Here is a 15,619-nt window from a genome sequence, read left to right as displayed (position 1 = left end):
AGCTGTGGAAAGGCGGCGACACCAGACGAGGGGGTGCTCGCGTCGTGCAGGAAGCTGCACCCGAGGGAGGCCGACAGCGCGACCTGGCCGAGGTGGAGACGCACACCAGGGATAATAAAGATCCTCTATACCCCGAGCATCAGCAACCCCCTCCTGTTTCCCCCCGCGCTGAGATAGTGCGACCAAGGGGGCCCCTTTCCCACCCCCTGCCAGACACTGTCCGCGAGGTCCGCGGGGTTGGGGCGCCATCGCCGCTCCGCGTCTCATCACCAGACGGGTAGGCGCGACCCGGTCTCGGCCTCAGGCCCGCCTCATTCTTGGGGGTATTCTTTTCCTTGGTTTTGGGTATGTGTTGTCGGCGCCGTCTGTGAGGTAGAATTGTATAAGTGTTGCCGTGTGCTCGGTAGTCGGTATTAGCTCTGCATTGTCTTCGCTTTTATATTTGCTTTTTGTGTAAATTGCATTGTGTCTTTTTTGTGTGCTTTTGGTGGAATTGTATATGTGTGCTTCCCGTGTGCCGCGAATAAATGTGCTTTATTATTGAACTGTTCTCCCGCTTCGCTTCGTCATTTCTCCCATTGAATCCCCATCTTGCTTCACGTAAAGGGTTGGTAGTGGGCTGAATACGCCCGATAATTAATCGAACCGTCGAGGTCGACGATAACACCGCTCGGTTATTCTGATAGTACGGAACGGGTCGCTTAAGTGGCCCGTGTCCGAAGTCGACCTGCGGCGAGGTGCGATCGCCCGGTCTACCCTCCGCGTGGGTACTTAGGTAGGTCGACCCGGCGAGCAACCCTATCCCACGCGGGGGCTGATTGGCTCGATCGCGGTGAGACCGAAAGGTCCACCCGTGACTGGTTCCCGGCGTTAGTCCGAGAGGGTCACGACTGGATTGTCCGTCCGGTGGGCGACGTGCCGCGATTCGAGTTACGTGGCCGTCAGCACGCCGGCGGGCGCGAAATCCGCAACAATATATATATATATATATATATATATATATATATATATATATATATATATATATATATACATATACATATATATATATACATATATATATATATATATATATATATATATATATATATATATATATATATATATATATATATATATATATACATACATAACTCCATACATTATATATACATAACTCCATACATTATATATACATAACTCCATACATTATATATACATAACTCCATACATTATATATAGCTCTTTCTAACCACTGACTGACTGATATTAAAGATCAGGATCTTCCAGGTGACGTAGAAAGCTGATATTTTGCATGCTGATGGACATCGAAGCCGATACACCGGAAAAATCACAGAATCATCGGACAACATCCATAAATTAAAATACAAATGAACTAGAAGCGCCAATGGGAAGGTAACAGTTTTACGTTTGCACGAAGAGATGAATCACCCCACCACGGTGATGATACGATGTGGATATTTAATGCAACAAGAGCACAGCACATGAAAAGAGCCACTGGAACACGGTATACGGCACGGCCGGAACCCTGCCGAACCCTGGCCATTGCATAAATAAATAAATATATATATATATATAAATATATATATATATATATATATATATATATATATATATATATATATATATATATATATATATATATATATATATATATATATATGGTGAAGAGCAGTCGGTTTGGCGCATATGTCCGCCACGTAATTCCTGATCCATGACAACATATTCGGCCCAATACATTTTTGAAATATCATGCTATACAGTACTAAATCGTTTTTGGCCCTATATCTCAATGGTGAAGAATCACTTTTAAAAATGTATCGGATCCGTACTCGGATCCCCACCAAAATTGAATCAATTCTTCCTTGACACACATGCAAAATGTCCACCAAGTTTGTCCGAATCCATCGACAACTTTTTGAGATATAATGCTGTATATTGTTTTTGGTCCAATCTCTCAATGGTGAAGAATCACTTTAAAAAATTCTAATAGTCGGATCTGGATCCGGATCTTCACCAAAATCTAATCAGTTCGTCCTTGTTACGCACCGAAACTGTACACAAAATTTCATCCGGATCCGTCCACAACTTTTTGATATATCCTGCACACAAACAGACTAACAAACAGACAAGCCGGTAGGCGGACATGGGTAGTCAACTACCCAATAGAACCTGACGCGATGGGCCCGTTAGATGGGGAATGACCTGAGGATTAAGCACAAGAAAATTCATGATTCCAGCTTCAAGGGTTAATGCTGCAGATTGTTTTTTCATTAAAATACCCCCACATTTCGAGGTTTTTCGGCCGTTGCTAGGCAACGGAGGGGCCCATAGCAACGGTTCTTTCTCACACATAACTAGGACATACCATGAACCTACCATACCAGTTTCATGTATATCTGACTCATAGTCTCTGAGATATAACGAACTTCATTGTTTTTATTGTTTTCGACCAGGGTTCATTCAAAGTCTATCTTCTCCGACAGTTTTCATAGGATCCGGCTGGAGATTTTTGACAATATGGCTGAATGTACTGCCCACAGTCGCTCGTGGCCCGATTTTTGAAAAAAAAAAATTGACATTTTCATGAAAATTTCAAACGTCCGTTGCTTGGCAACGGATGGGTCCATAGCAACGGTTCTCATTTGCACTCAACAAGGTCATGGCATGAACCTACCAACCAAGTTTCATCGAAATCGCCATTGTATTAACAGAGCACTGGACCGAACAGACATACATACAGACAGACAGACAAACATATCGACGGAAATACAGATAATAAGGGTAGATAGATCGACTACCCAACAGATAAATGCTACAGACGAACACACTTGTTTAAAAAAAAAATTGTGAAGTAACAAACATATATACAAGCCGGTCGGTGACATGGCTGCTCGCTCTGGATGGAAAGCTGGCCGACGCGACTAGCCGATATTCATGTACATGCTATCAATCAATTTAGCACAATAAATATGATTATCACAGCCCTCTAAGTTTGCGCCCAGAAACCCGCCTTGTGAAATTTCAGGCATGTTTCCAAAGAGACTCTAACAAATGGCAGCCCTGGTAATTCCATTTGTCTATTCGCTAAAGATTTTATTTTTTTATATGATGCTGTAAGACATTCTCCTTGGGCACAAAAAACAGGTCCCTCGAGGTCCAGTTCCGGAGGTATTGATTTTTTTGTACAGTCCACAATAAGTGTACGATGTACGATAACGTATTTTAGCTATTGCTAAGCAACCATTCATTTTTATGTATATGCTCGCCACATTGTACACATTTCACCCAAGTTTCATCAAAATGAGGCTCTTTCTCTTCGAGATATTCGCAATTAACCGTTTCTGAAATGTTCGACATGTACTCGCCCAAAACCTATCTCCTCCTACAAATATTTTTTGTTCGGGCTGCAAATTGGCATGAAGGGAGCTAGATAGATTGCGCACAGAACTATAAGCTTCGATTTTTCGATTTTTTTTTTCGATTTTTTGACCATTTTAAAGGGCCGTTGCTATGCTGTTGCTCGGGCCCGGGGTCCCATATTCGAAAGCACATGATTCCCAGAAATATTGGTCCTATCTACCAAATTTCATTGGAATCGGTTGAGTGGTTTAGCCCCAAGGCTTGACCAAAGTTTCGCGGACAGACAGACAGATGGAAATGTCCAGAATAAGGGTGCTCTAAGAGCAGCCAAAAGGTGTGAAAACATAACCTCCTTCACCTTTAGTGGCGGAGGTAAACATGACGAGTTTTGACAAAACTTGGTGGATGAGCTGGTTCGGTGACAAGAACAAGCAGATTAGATTTTTGTTCAGATCCGGATCCAGATCCGGCCTATCATGGGATACAAAACGTAAACTGTTCAGCCTGGTAGAGGTATGTGCTCTACCACGTGCCGTTCCACTCGGTTCAAGTTCATTATATAACTTGCGCGGCAATAATTAGCCTTAACTGAAGACATGACATGCATTTCTTTGTCTTTAACCATCCTCCTATGAGCTATGTAGTATCTTCCATCCACTCAGCCAATATCCTCATACCCCAATGTATCTCCAATGCTTCTACAAGGTGAGTCATAAGTACCAAGACACGGTTTTAGCTGCTTACATAAGATTTGTTTATACCATGTAATTATACTGTGACAATGCTCTGTGGGGGTATGTCAAAGCTCGTCCTTCTCCTCCTCCTCCTTCGTATGCATCACAAAGCTGCGGGAAGTATTATTGGCTAAGGGCATGGCTGTGCTGCTGATGCAATGCCCCCACCATTTCACCGACCTCGGAAGGGTGACAGGATGATGCAACCCCACCTGGTGTTAATTCAATGTCCGACAGGGGCTCAAACCCAGAGATCCCAAGCCAACCACTGTAACCACAAAGCCAACATCAGGCTATTACATCAAAGCTGAGGTTGCAGAACATCGCACGGCATCTGTTGATGAACTGAAACAATCCATTGAGGAAGCATTTGGCACCATGACACGTGGTACATAACACGTGGTACATAACACATGGTACATAACACGTGGTACATAACACGTGGTACATAACACGTGGTACATAACACGTGGTATTTTGTGTGGGTTTTCACACCGCACGTGGAAAAATTATCTTGTGCCGTGGAAATGGAGGACGTCCTATGGATGCATTCGAGGTCTAATGAGGTTTTGTCATTGTTGTATTATTGTAATATTATATTATTACTCCTGGTATTATTATGTCCATCACCGAAGGACGTTTCACCCCTTTCTGTCTGTCTGTTTGCTTGTTTGTGTACAGGATATCTCAAAAGTTGTGGACGGATCCGGATGAAATTTTGTGGACAGGTTGGGTGTGTGACATGGACAAACCGATTAGATTTTGGTGAAGATCCGCATCCGTATCTGACTACTAGAATTTTTAAAGTGATTCTTCACCATTGATAAATAGGGCCAAAAACAATAAATAGCACCATATGTTTAAAAATGTATTGAGCGAGATATGTTCTCGTGGATCAGGCATTACTGGGCGGAGGTTTGTGCTCTACTGAGGACCCTTCTAGCATATTGCTGTCATTACTGTAACGTGTTATGACTCCTTGGGTTTATGGGTCACCCTGGTAGATGGTATACGTGTCCTGGGACTTATCGAAAAAGAACGTTACAACATCATGATTACACGAATACCACTAATAGGTACAGGAAGAGTGTTCATTTTTCAGGTGAGAAAAGAGAGGAACTTACAGGTGTGGTCGTGTCTCCCCGAGAGCAGGTAGTTTACCATGGGACACGTGTAGGTCAGGCACTGAAGGGTAGAATTGAGAAAACACGTGTTTCCCATGTTCTGCAGGCCCGCACCAACGCCACCATTTCTTTGCCACCCGAGTGTGATGTTTCCGGATGTGACAAGGTCTCCAGGGGAAACGGAGATGTCATCTGGACTGTCTGCAGGAAGTATCAGGAAAACCCAAAGTGTCAACACATTCGACCTGAACACCGTGAAATCACGATACCAGTTAAACCACACTCCATGAGAACACATTTCATGGGTCTACAGGTAGGAAAACACACCTTTGGTGCTGGAGTGATCACTGCCATTGTGGATGAAATCTTCCGTGGAAACCTCTGAGTTGGAATGATCCAAATCCCGCTGGGAATCCATGGGAATGTCGAAGGAAAAAGGTTTTGTGTTCTCCATCGCTGATTAAAATGACAGAACAACAAAGAGAGACATTTAGCATCAAAAAATACCAACAACCAAAATAAATTTACTTCTGGTTCTCACACATGTGAAAACAAACCCCCTTTATTGACCCCCACCCCCACCCCGACGCCACAATGGTTAAAAATCCCCAACGGAGCACCGAGGCCAAACACCAGTCTTGGTGAGGTTGAAATCAACTTTAATAACACACACGATACAACGTGCCCGGCTAGGCCAAACCTTCCTCGATACAGCACCCCTGCACGGTGACCCCGTGCACCACGCTCGTACAACGGATTTAACCACGTACTGTACTGGCATAACCACTTTTTTTTTTTTTTACAAGGTCATTTATCTACTGTCATTCTTGGTGTTATAAATGAAGAAAGTAGGTGACAGTACATGGCTTCAAATACTGAGGCAGAGTACACAAAGTTAAACAAGGATAACGGTCACTTAACCTGGAGGAGGTCACATAAATCATGTACCAGTCAGTCAGATACACTGAGACCATCACCGGGTAGACTGTCCTCCGGTCTCGGGGATTATTCTGCCCCATGACAGTTTCTGCAAGCATTGTGACCACAATATGACTCTAAGCATCCAAAATAAAATCCCTGAAGTGTTTGGGCTGGTAACGTACACGGTTGGAGCGTCTTGGTGTCCAGACGGTTGGGGACACCGTTGGATGTTCCTCACAGGTGTCGCCGATGGCTCTGGAGTAACCAGGTCTACAGGTGTCAAGCCTCGGGGATGCATCAGAACCTCGATCTGGTACCTGGCTACTAGGGATTGGGAAGGATTCAGCACTGTTGGCAGGTGAAGACAGCTCATAGGGGATGAATGGGGGGTCTGGTGGTTTTGTTGCTGGTTGGAGGCATACGTCCTCGGTTTGTTGTGCAACACCATATCCCCGATTGCGAGGGAGTGGGAGCGTATCCTTCCAGTAGTCTGGGACTTTGTAGCATTCAGACTTTTTCACCCGATAAGCTGCACTCCTCAATTGGGACCCCACAAATTTACGTATGTTGCACCAGGGTCCATCGGTGGCAGAGACGAGGTAGCGGTTTCTTGGGCATGACTTGTTACGATCAGAGTACAAATAGATCAAATCACCAACTTCCACTGACACATTGGGCTTGACGGACCCCATGGGTGCCTTCGGCTTCTCACTATGGGGGTGGTTTATGGAACGAAGATGGTGTTGGGCTTGTATCATTTGTAAGTCCGAGAAAGGGATTTTTTGATTGGTGAACTGATCCCGCTGGCACCACATCTCTCGGGCCGAGAGTCCCAGTGCACTTACTCGTGAGTTCATACTGGCGGTGGCCAGTGCGAGGGTTAGTGGAGTTACTGGTCCTCCCATCGGCTCCTGTCGTAGAAGTTCGTCTTCACATTCACGAGCTGCCTTCTCGGCGATGGGATTCTTGTTGGGATTTTTAATACGACCAATCTCGATGCACATCCGGTGATGTTTAAGAAGCTCATCGTGGACCAGACGTGTGAAGCCGGGAGCCGGATCAGTGCGGATGACAGTAAGTGGTCCATCCAATGGCCGGAGGGCTCTATGCATAAGCGGATCAAGTTGTCGCGGAGAGTGATGTGTTGTTCATTCTCCACAATGCACGATGTAGTGTAGGAAGTGGAACATTCTCGCAATATAAGAACTAGCTGGTGATTGCGTTTGATGATATCCGCTGCGAAGGATACCCCAACAGCACCAGGGGGTTCTCCAGTGGACTGTTTGGTAATGGTACGAGGAATGTTGCGCAATGCAGCACACTGGTGACACCTCGAGGTTACCTGATCGATTGCTCTGTCCAAGTCAAGAGCATAAAAATAGCGGTGAATCACAGAACTGAGTTGATGACGACTCGGATGATCCAGTTGAATGTGTAATGCTGTTAGTAAGCCATTGACTACCTGACGTGGGACAATAATGCACTCACATGCTGAGGACAAGGGCTTGTCCCGATGGACAACAACTAGGCCATCTTTGGAAAGTGACGCAACCCGGAGGTAACGTTTGACATCCTTGATGTTGGTTGTTTTCTTCGATGGGCGGGTGCCCTGAATCAGGTGGGCATGAGTCCACCTTAAGTCTGCGCACTCTGCCTGAACTGCTATTCAGACAGTTCTGTTGGTGAAGGGCAGTTTGGTTCGGCCGGAAATAATGTCTTGGGCTGACACCTGCAGGACTACGGCCTCCTCCTCACGTCTTATGAATGCACAAATTTGACAGGAGGTGTCGGTACAGTCTGGTGCATTGTGGCTGGCAAAATCAGATGGGGCATTGGCGGATCCTGCGAGGTGTCGTACGGTCGCTTGATAACGGCTGATGGTGGACAGGAATGTGGATGGACGAGGGCTCATTGAAAACTTGCCACGACAGAGCTTCTCATATGCTTGTACGCACGGCTTGCTATCAGTGAGGATGGATGCATGATGTTTAGATAGGATAATGAAGGGACTGAAGTGTTTTACCGATACAGCAATGGAAAGGGCCTCCACTTTACATGGAAACCAGGTAGGTTGGCGTCCGCGTAACTTTGCGCTAAAAAAACCCACAAGGTGCGATCTTCCATTGCGCGTGATGTACAGAGTTGATCCAATGCTGTGTTTTTTGACAGAACCATCTGTCACGATCCATAGCTGATCACTTGGACGAGGAAGAGTAATTGTACGAGCTGACGAAAGAGCAGCTTGGGCTTTGTGGAAGGCAGAATGTAACTCATCAGTCCACACAACTCTGTCCAGTGATTGGCATCCAGCCACAACATCATCCAAGGGGGATAAGAGAGCGGAGCAGTTGGGGATAACACGAGCGAGAACCTTATATGCCCCGATAAAGGATCTCATTCCCCTGACCTTCTCAGGAGCCGAACAAGTAGAGAGTGTAGCCACATGGTGTGGGCTGGCCTGGATAGTACCACTAGACCAGATCCATCCTAAGATGGTGGTGCTCTTTGGACATACAACTGTCTTCGTAGCAGAGAGGCGAAGTCGACATTTACGCAGAGCCTGCAACACCATTCTCCAGTTCTGGAGAAGTTCGTCCAATGTGTCACCACCGCAATAGAGGTCATCAGCGAGTTTGGCGATGGTCCCCTTCTCTAAGAGATCACCAAGGACGCGACACATGAGTTCTTCGAGTGCCGTCTCTGATCCAGGCATACCCATCGCGGATCTGGTATACACACGTATTCCCCGGAAGGGTGTGGCTACACCGCAATACTTCATGGACTGGCGAGATAATGGGATTTGGTAGAAGGCACTCGTAAGGTCGGTAGTAATTAGATACTTCCACTGAGCAATTTTGTGGAGGATGGAATCTACATTTGGCATAAGAGAGGGTTGGGGCTTGCTGTATCGGCCCACATCAGCAAAGGCTGTGACTAAGCGGAACCCGCCACTGGGCTTCTTGATCAAGAATGAAGGATTCAGGTATTCCACAGTAATCCGCATGTCCTCAGGGCGAGCAAAGACTCCAAGCTTTTCTAGTTCATCAAATTTGTGTTGTAGTTCACACAGTTTATCTTGCGCATATTGTGGTAGACGGCCTTTGCGTTGTGGAGGCTGAACGGGGCCCATGTTAACAACAGCCTCAAACGGGCCTGCAGCACCATTGTAGCCTTGGAACACTGGGTCAAACACTTCATCATACTCTTCAAGAAGGGCACAAAACTTTGATCGTGTGTCAGGAGCGAACATGTTGTCAGGGTTGAGGGTGACAGTCGAAGAGTGCCCTGAGAGTGAAGTGAGTGTGCGTTTTAATTTGGGGGGGGGGGTTGGTCTCCGTATAGTCATCTGGGTGTTCTTCGGGTATGTACACAGGGCGGATTTGGCAAAATTGCTCATGTCGTTTGAGAACTCGTGGTTCGTTAGTTAAATTGGGGATCCGAACCTTCCCGCTGATCGCTGATGCAACAGATGACACTTGGTGGGGGCCAGTACTCAATGCGTCGCAGCGACCTCGCACTGGGGGCATCCGTGCGAGGTTCGAGTGCGAACGCTGAGTTGATACTCGACATGTCACATGGAAGGACCATTTCGATAAACTCACCGGGCCACAGAGTAGTTGTGTGGGGTAGGGCACGTACGACATGAGCTCGGCGTACTGCATGGCGATTAAGGCTCCCTTCCTGAGAACCATAAACGTATGTGGAACCGTCACCCAGGATATCTTGATGCTTCGCAGGGCGGATTGAGATGTCATTAGACTCCATGAAAGGTGTTCCTGCTAGTACTTCTACGTCAAGATTTTCGACAACCAGGCCCTCAAACTGAAATTTCCTTCCATCGTGAATCAGTGTCAGTCTGTTCTCACCAACCACTTGAAGAGGGGAAGACCCATCAGCCTGACGAGCGGACTGTGCACTCTTCTGAATCTTGGCTCCAAACCTCCTTACAGTTGTCTCACAAATCAGGTTACCCGTGGCCCCACTATCGATGGTAACTCGGGTTGTGTGGTGGCCGTGGAAGGTGTCTAGATATGGAGACTGGCAAGTCTGGACACGCGAGATAGTGGACGGTTCTGTACAGTCTATGTTATTAACTACCTTGTCCATATGGGCATATGTTATGTCTCCAGGCTCGTCGTCTGACTCTTCAGTTATGTCAGTCACATGGCGTGCTCTGGCGATGTACCGACGATCTCGTTCGGGGAGGAAAGGACACTCACTGAGGAAATGACCGTAATCAGTGCGGCGTACTTGTTTGCAGAGGGGACAGGACTTCGTAAGGTTGTTGGAATGAGTCCCCGAAAAGACTTGACGAGGTTTTGACGATGATGGGAACAATGCCGGGCGGGGGACCTGTGGTCGAGACGTTGAAGTGCGCAAGGACGTTGTTTCTTCAGCAGCATGGAGCTCATCTAATAGAGAGTCAAGCGCCTGGGATATCTCCGGTTTGATGGAGGCTCAAGTGCGGGACCTGAGTTCAGTTCCGTAGCATTGTTTGACGAGTCCGGGGAGTCCACTGTGGACAAAGCGAAGCCATGTGAGCACTATAAAGTTCTCCAACGAGGGAGATAATTCCTCATCTTCCGTGATCGCCTGGTTATGGTGGAAGATGCCGCCATCTTGTCGAAGCAAGTCATCCTCCACAAACGCCATTAGGCGTTGGTATAAGCCTTCATGGCGCTCTTCGGGGTTATGGCGTATCGCTGCAAAGTCAATGAAGTGTGCGCCTGTTGACTGGAATCCAAAATGTTGTCGAATCGATTGCCATATGTTGACTACATAGGTGGAGTTTCGGACTATGGTGTTGCGGGATATCACAGGGCAGTAGTTTGCAATCTGACCCAGCATAAGTTCCAGTATGGTGACTTTCTGTTGGGCAGTGTGACGCTGCACAACGGGGACGTACTCACCATCATCCACAAGTCCACGAAGAGGGAACGCTCTGCTCTTCTTCTCCCAGGTGACGCCCTCAGTGAGGAAGGGCGCAAAGTTGGGATCGAGTGATAAAATATAAAGAAAATTGTGTCTCCAATTTTCAAACGAGTTTACCATTTCACTCTTGCTAAGTGACCACTGCTTTGGTGCACGGTGTGTGGTGGCCATTTTGACGACGGGCACGTTGTACAGACGATGTTTATGACACGGCTACAGAGTGAGCTGGTTGGCCGCTCACCTTCTTGTGAGGTGCGATTGGGGTTCGAAGATGGCTCTCGTAACAGTGACGTTCTGCCGATCGCCGTCTCCGGGGTGAAGAGTGCGTGGAATCGTATCACGACGCTGCCACCACGCCAACCAACATGGTTATGGGGAATCCCCAACAGAGCACAAAGGCCAAACACCAGTCTTGGCGAGGTTGAAATCAACTTTAATAACACACACGATACAACGTGCCCAGCTAGGCCAAACCTTCCACGATACAGCACCCCTGCACGGTAACCCCGTGCACCACGCTCACACGACGGATTAAACCACGTACTCTACTGGCGCCACCCCACATACCCAATTACCTGCACTCGTCGCCCTCCCCTTGTGTTGAGTCCCTAAGGAACTCCAAAGGACTGTAAATCACGTGATTAATGATCAAAATCATTTCATTGTATTAAATGTATTATTATAATAAACCAACACGGATGAAGAAAGCACGACGAGTCCTGATCGATGACCCTCATGAGAAGCAAGTTCAAACACTTGGGAGAGAACTCGATAAATGAAACATTTCAATGGTTCGATTCCCGACACCGCGCCGTGCATCCACCGTGTGCTTCCTCACCGACAGGAGATCAATTTCACGATGTAACCCCGAACAGGAAAGGCTGAAACACCATCAGAGATCCACAGAACCCTCAAAGTTCAGCTTCTTCCTCTCAGAGCACACGGCGACTGAACTCCGTGACAATGAATTACTGAACGTTCGAAACACACGATTATTACGTCACAATAGTTGCTTCGCACATATAAGGAACGCGCGATTTTATTGTTTGTGTCGTTGCCAAGCAACGAATATCCGACCAATCACGACGGTTTGTTCAGTAAAATGTGTTTTTCATCATGAGAAATACAAGGATTGAAATCTACAAAAACACCTCATCGTGTTACACGTTCACTCACCTCCCGGGCTTGTCGGGTTCATTCTCCTCACAGATATCCACCAATTCCTTCGTCAAAGCGCTCAGGCACGCACTCCTACGGAACGGGGTGCTCGGCACCGCTTAACAGCATGGCGGTCTCCATGGAAACAATGCGATCGTGTTGTTCGAGCTTATGCTGTCCGGTGTTTTCACTTTTACTCGATCCTCTTGTGACAATTTCTCTAAACTAATTTATTGTGTTTGTAACAACTGCAGAGAACAAGGAAGAGGGAGAGAAAAATAAATAAATGGGGAGTTAGAAGGAGGAGTCCCCTGCCAAGCTTATCTATGCACCCTAACGACGACGCATTTTGGGGTTGCTGGGGATTTGCATGTTTGTCGATCTTGAAGAATTAGGATGAAAAGTAAAAGTAACAAAAAAGTACGAAATGTACGTTTCAATAATATTTCAAGAATGGAGGGTTTTCAGAACGATCTGAGAAAGTCTATCCCGTAATACGGAGCACGTCGCCATGTTGGTTACATTCACGTCCCTGGTTGCACGACAGCATCACGTGGTCTCCGATCGAGCACGTTCATCTCGTTATTCTGACACTGTAATCGAAGGTTACCGGTACGTTAATTATTTGGCCTTCAAAAGCGTTGTTTACATTTTTTTTTTCGCTTGTTTAGCTTGCCAACCAATATGGCGTAATGTATCATGACGTCGCATGTATCTGATGACGTCACATGTATCATGGGTACTGAAACCCCTCCGTACGTGACAGGGGTGTTCTTCTGAACATTTCATCGGTTGTCCGTTGTGGTCTATCATTTTGAATCCGACGACGATGACCATTTCTGCGAACATCATGAAGCGTCTCTCTTGACCGCTCGGTTCACTTGCCGAGCTGCTTGCACAGCGGTTGATACGGAACGACTGGCTTGGAAAGCGATAGCAAGCTGCTTGCTAACGGAACACACCCCCCAGAAACGAGAAGTACTGAACAAGGAAGCCAGAGAGCACATTGTGAGCCAAATTTGTGGTTTGAACAGTTTACAAGCTTTGAACTTTAATTTTCGCAGCAGCTAGTGCTTGCTGCTTGCTTGAATGCTTGGGCTGCTTGGTGAGCGCTCTACAAGAAATTTGGTAACTGAACACATCCCGGATGTCCCGCTCTGTCTCCACTAGATGTTCCAGGCCAAACCATTTCGATAACTTGAAACATTTCAAATTCAATGGGAAATAGCAATCAGAGATTGCAGACCCTCGCCAGGACTTATTTTGTGTGGTGTTTATGTCGTTTTGTGTGGTGGTGTGTTCCCTAATTAATGAGAGACATAATTTGAACTGCCACTTTATAAGTGCGGGCAGTGATGACCGGTTACCAAGACGTCCCGCTTTGATTGGACACCTGACCCTGACCCATGACTTTTTTTCTTTTTTTAAAAATTCAATTGAATTTAGAATGGGATTCAAATAAATGAAATTCAAATCAAATGGAAGGCCAAATAGGTACAGTCCTGCATTGGAGTCATCAGAAGGAATGCAAATAAGCAAAAAGCAAAGATGAAGTCATCAGGAGGAACCTGGATGGATTTACATTTCAGCTGCTACTCCTCTACATTCAAACCCATCCAGGCACAGCCAAGTGAGCTTTATAATATATATATATATATATATATATATATATATATATATATATATATATATATATATATATATATATATATATATATATATATATATATATATATATATATATATATATATATATATATATATATATATATATATATATATATATCATAAAGAACCCTGATCAAAAAAATTCTGCCTGTCAGATCATGTGTCCGATGAAGTTGTAATATAAAACATATATTCCCCATCACGACTACGTCGTAATTGTGAAGTTTCATGTCGATTGATTAAGCGGTTGCAGAGTAAACATTATTTAATATTTTTCTTCAATCCAACATGGCCACCAAACCATGCGACCTATCAATTATTCCTTAAACTTGTACATTGAAGGCTTGAGGAACAGGAGAAAGCGAAGGAGCGATGAATGAAGCAGGAAGGAGAAATCAGTCAATTGAAGGAGACGAGATTGGAGAGGGAGGAACGAGAGGAACAGAGGGATAGAAAACAAAAAGTACATGAATTTGAGGTTGACCAATTGAAAGAAAAGGCAAGGCTGGAGTACGAGGAGATAGAGAAAGAACAACGAACGAAACATGAAAAAGAACTAAGCCAATTGAAAGAAACGATGAGATTGGAGACTGAAAAGCATGAGGAACAGTCGGAGAGAAAACAAAACTATATGAATTTGAAATTAACCAACTCGAGGAGAGAGCAAAATTTGAGTCCACGGAGATGGAAAAACTCCGGGAAGAGAACGAACAACGCAAAAAGCTCCGAGAGAAAGAACGACTTAAAGGGAGCCAGGAAGTGGAACAGCGCAATCAGGTGGGACGTGAGATATCACCACAAGGAGTCATGTTAGTGGTGATCGACACCACTCGTCGGATGAAGGAACAATTAGGACCAACCCTAATAAAGGAGACACAAATAAAAATGGAGACGAGGGAAGTAACAGAGACAAAAAAGGAAATAGAAGTGTTGCCAGAGACATGGGAGATAGACCGAGTCAAGAATGAATTCAATAAAACAGAGAAAACAGAGACGAAGATCCAGGAAGAAACTAATATACATGAGGTGACTGAGTTGGCAGAGACACGGGAAATAGAGGGTGAATTAGACGGGGTTAAGGACGAGCACACACACATTGAGGTAGTGGAGGACAATGGGGGTGAGCTGGCGGACTGTTTCGTGACCCGGTGCGAGCAGCTGGATGGCCTCCTTCGGGAACGGAGGGAGACGCTATGCTCCCTTGAAGCGGATCTCGACCAGGTGGGTCCGGTCGAGCTTTGCGAGGTAGAGGGGGCGAGTGCTGTGGATGGGTGCACACGGAGCTTGGGGGGTTTGAAGGCCCCGGAACCCCTTGTGGTGGCGCTCATCCCCAGTGCGATTGTCCCGGTGTGTGTGTTCACGAGTGTGGCGAAATGCGTGCTGCAACGCGCACATGGCGTGGGTGCAAGGGTGTGTGTGAGAGCGGCCGCGTGTGTGAATGAAACCACGTGTGCGGGTGAACGACCTTGTGTGCGGGTGAAATGGCACGTGTGAGTGAAGCACGGTGTGTAAGAGAGACAGCGTGTGTGAGGTCGCTGTATGTGAGGGAGATGACGGTGGGCATGAGGGAGCACGCAGCCGCATCTCCGAGAGTGAGTGTAATGGTGAGGTGTGTGAGTCTCGTGACACGCGGGAGTTTGAGCGCGTGGTGGAATGGCGACGAAGACGGCGACACCTGAGGGACAAAAGGCGGGTAGTGGCCGTAGTTGCATTGGGGAC

The 15,619-nt window shown here is 46.3% G+C and overlaps 1 protein-coding gene across 3 annotated transcripts in view; it reads right to left on the bottom strand.

Moving 5' to 3' along the window:
* LOC147014791 (ubiquitin carboxyl-terminal hydrolase 17-like protein 23) overlaps positions 1-12,423 on the bottom strand; it is a 33,857-nt gene extending 21,434 nt beyond the window's left edge. The window contains exons 1-4 of one of the 3 annotated variants that reach the window (XM_085853073.1): positions 12,251-12,423; positions 11,913-12,045; positions 5,549-5,677; positions 5,222-5,422 (exon numbers count right to left, since the gene is read on the bottom strand). In XM_085853073.1, coding sequence (XP_085709199.1) covers positions 5,222-5,422; positions 5,549-5,675 — 328 coding nt within the window. In that variant the 5' untranslated portion in view covers positions 5,676-5,677; positions 11,913-12,045; positions 12,251-12,423. The other 2 variants (XM_085853072.1, XM_085853074.1) reach the window with 2 other exon arrangements.
* Positions 12,424-15,619: the final 3,196 nt, after the last annotated feature.

Source organism: Eptatretus burgeri, chromosome 13 (genome assembly GCF_056783735.1).
Source record: "Eptatretus burgeri isolate ZD-2024b chromosome 13, Ebu_testis_v1, whole genome shotgun sequence".
NCBI lineage: Eukaryota > Metazoa > Chordata > Myxini > Myxiniformes > Myxinidae > Eptatretus > Eptatretus burgeri.
This window is presented reverse-complemented; position numbering and strand designations above follow the sequence as displayed.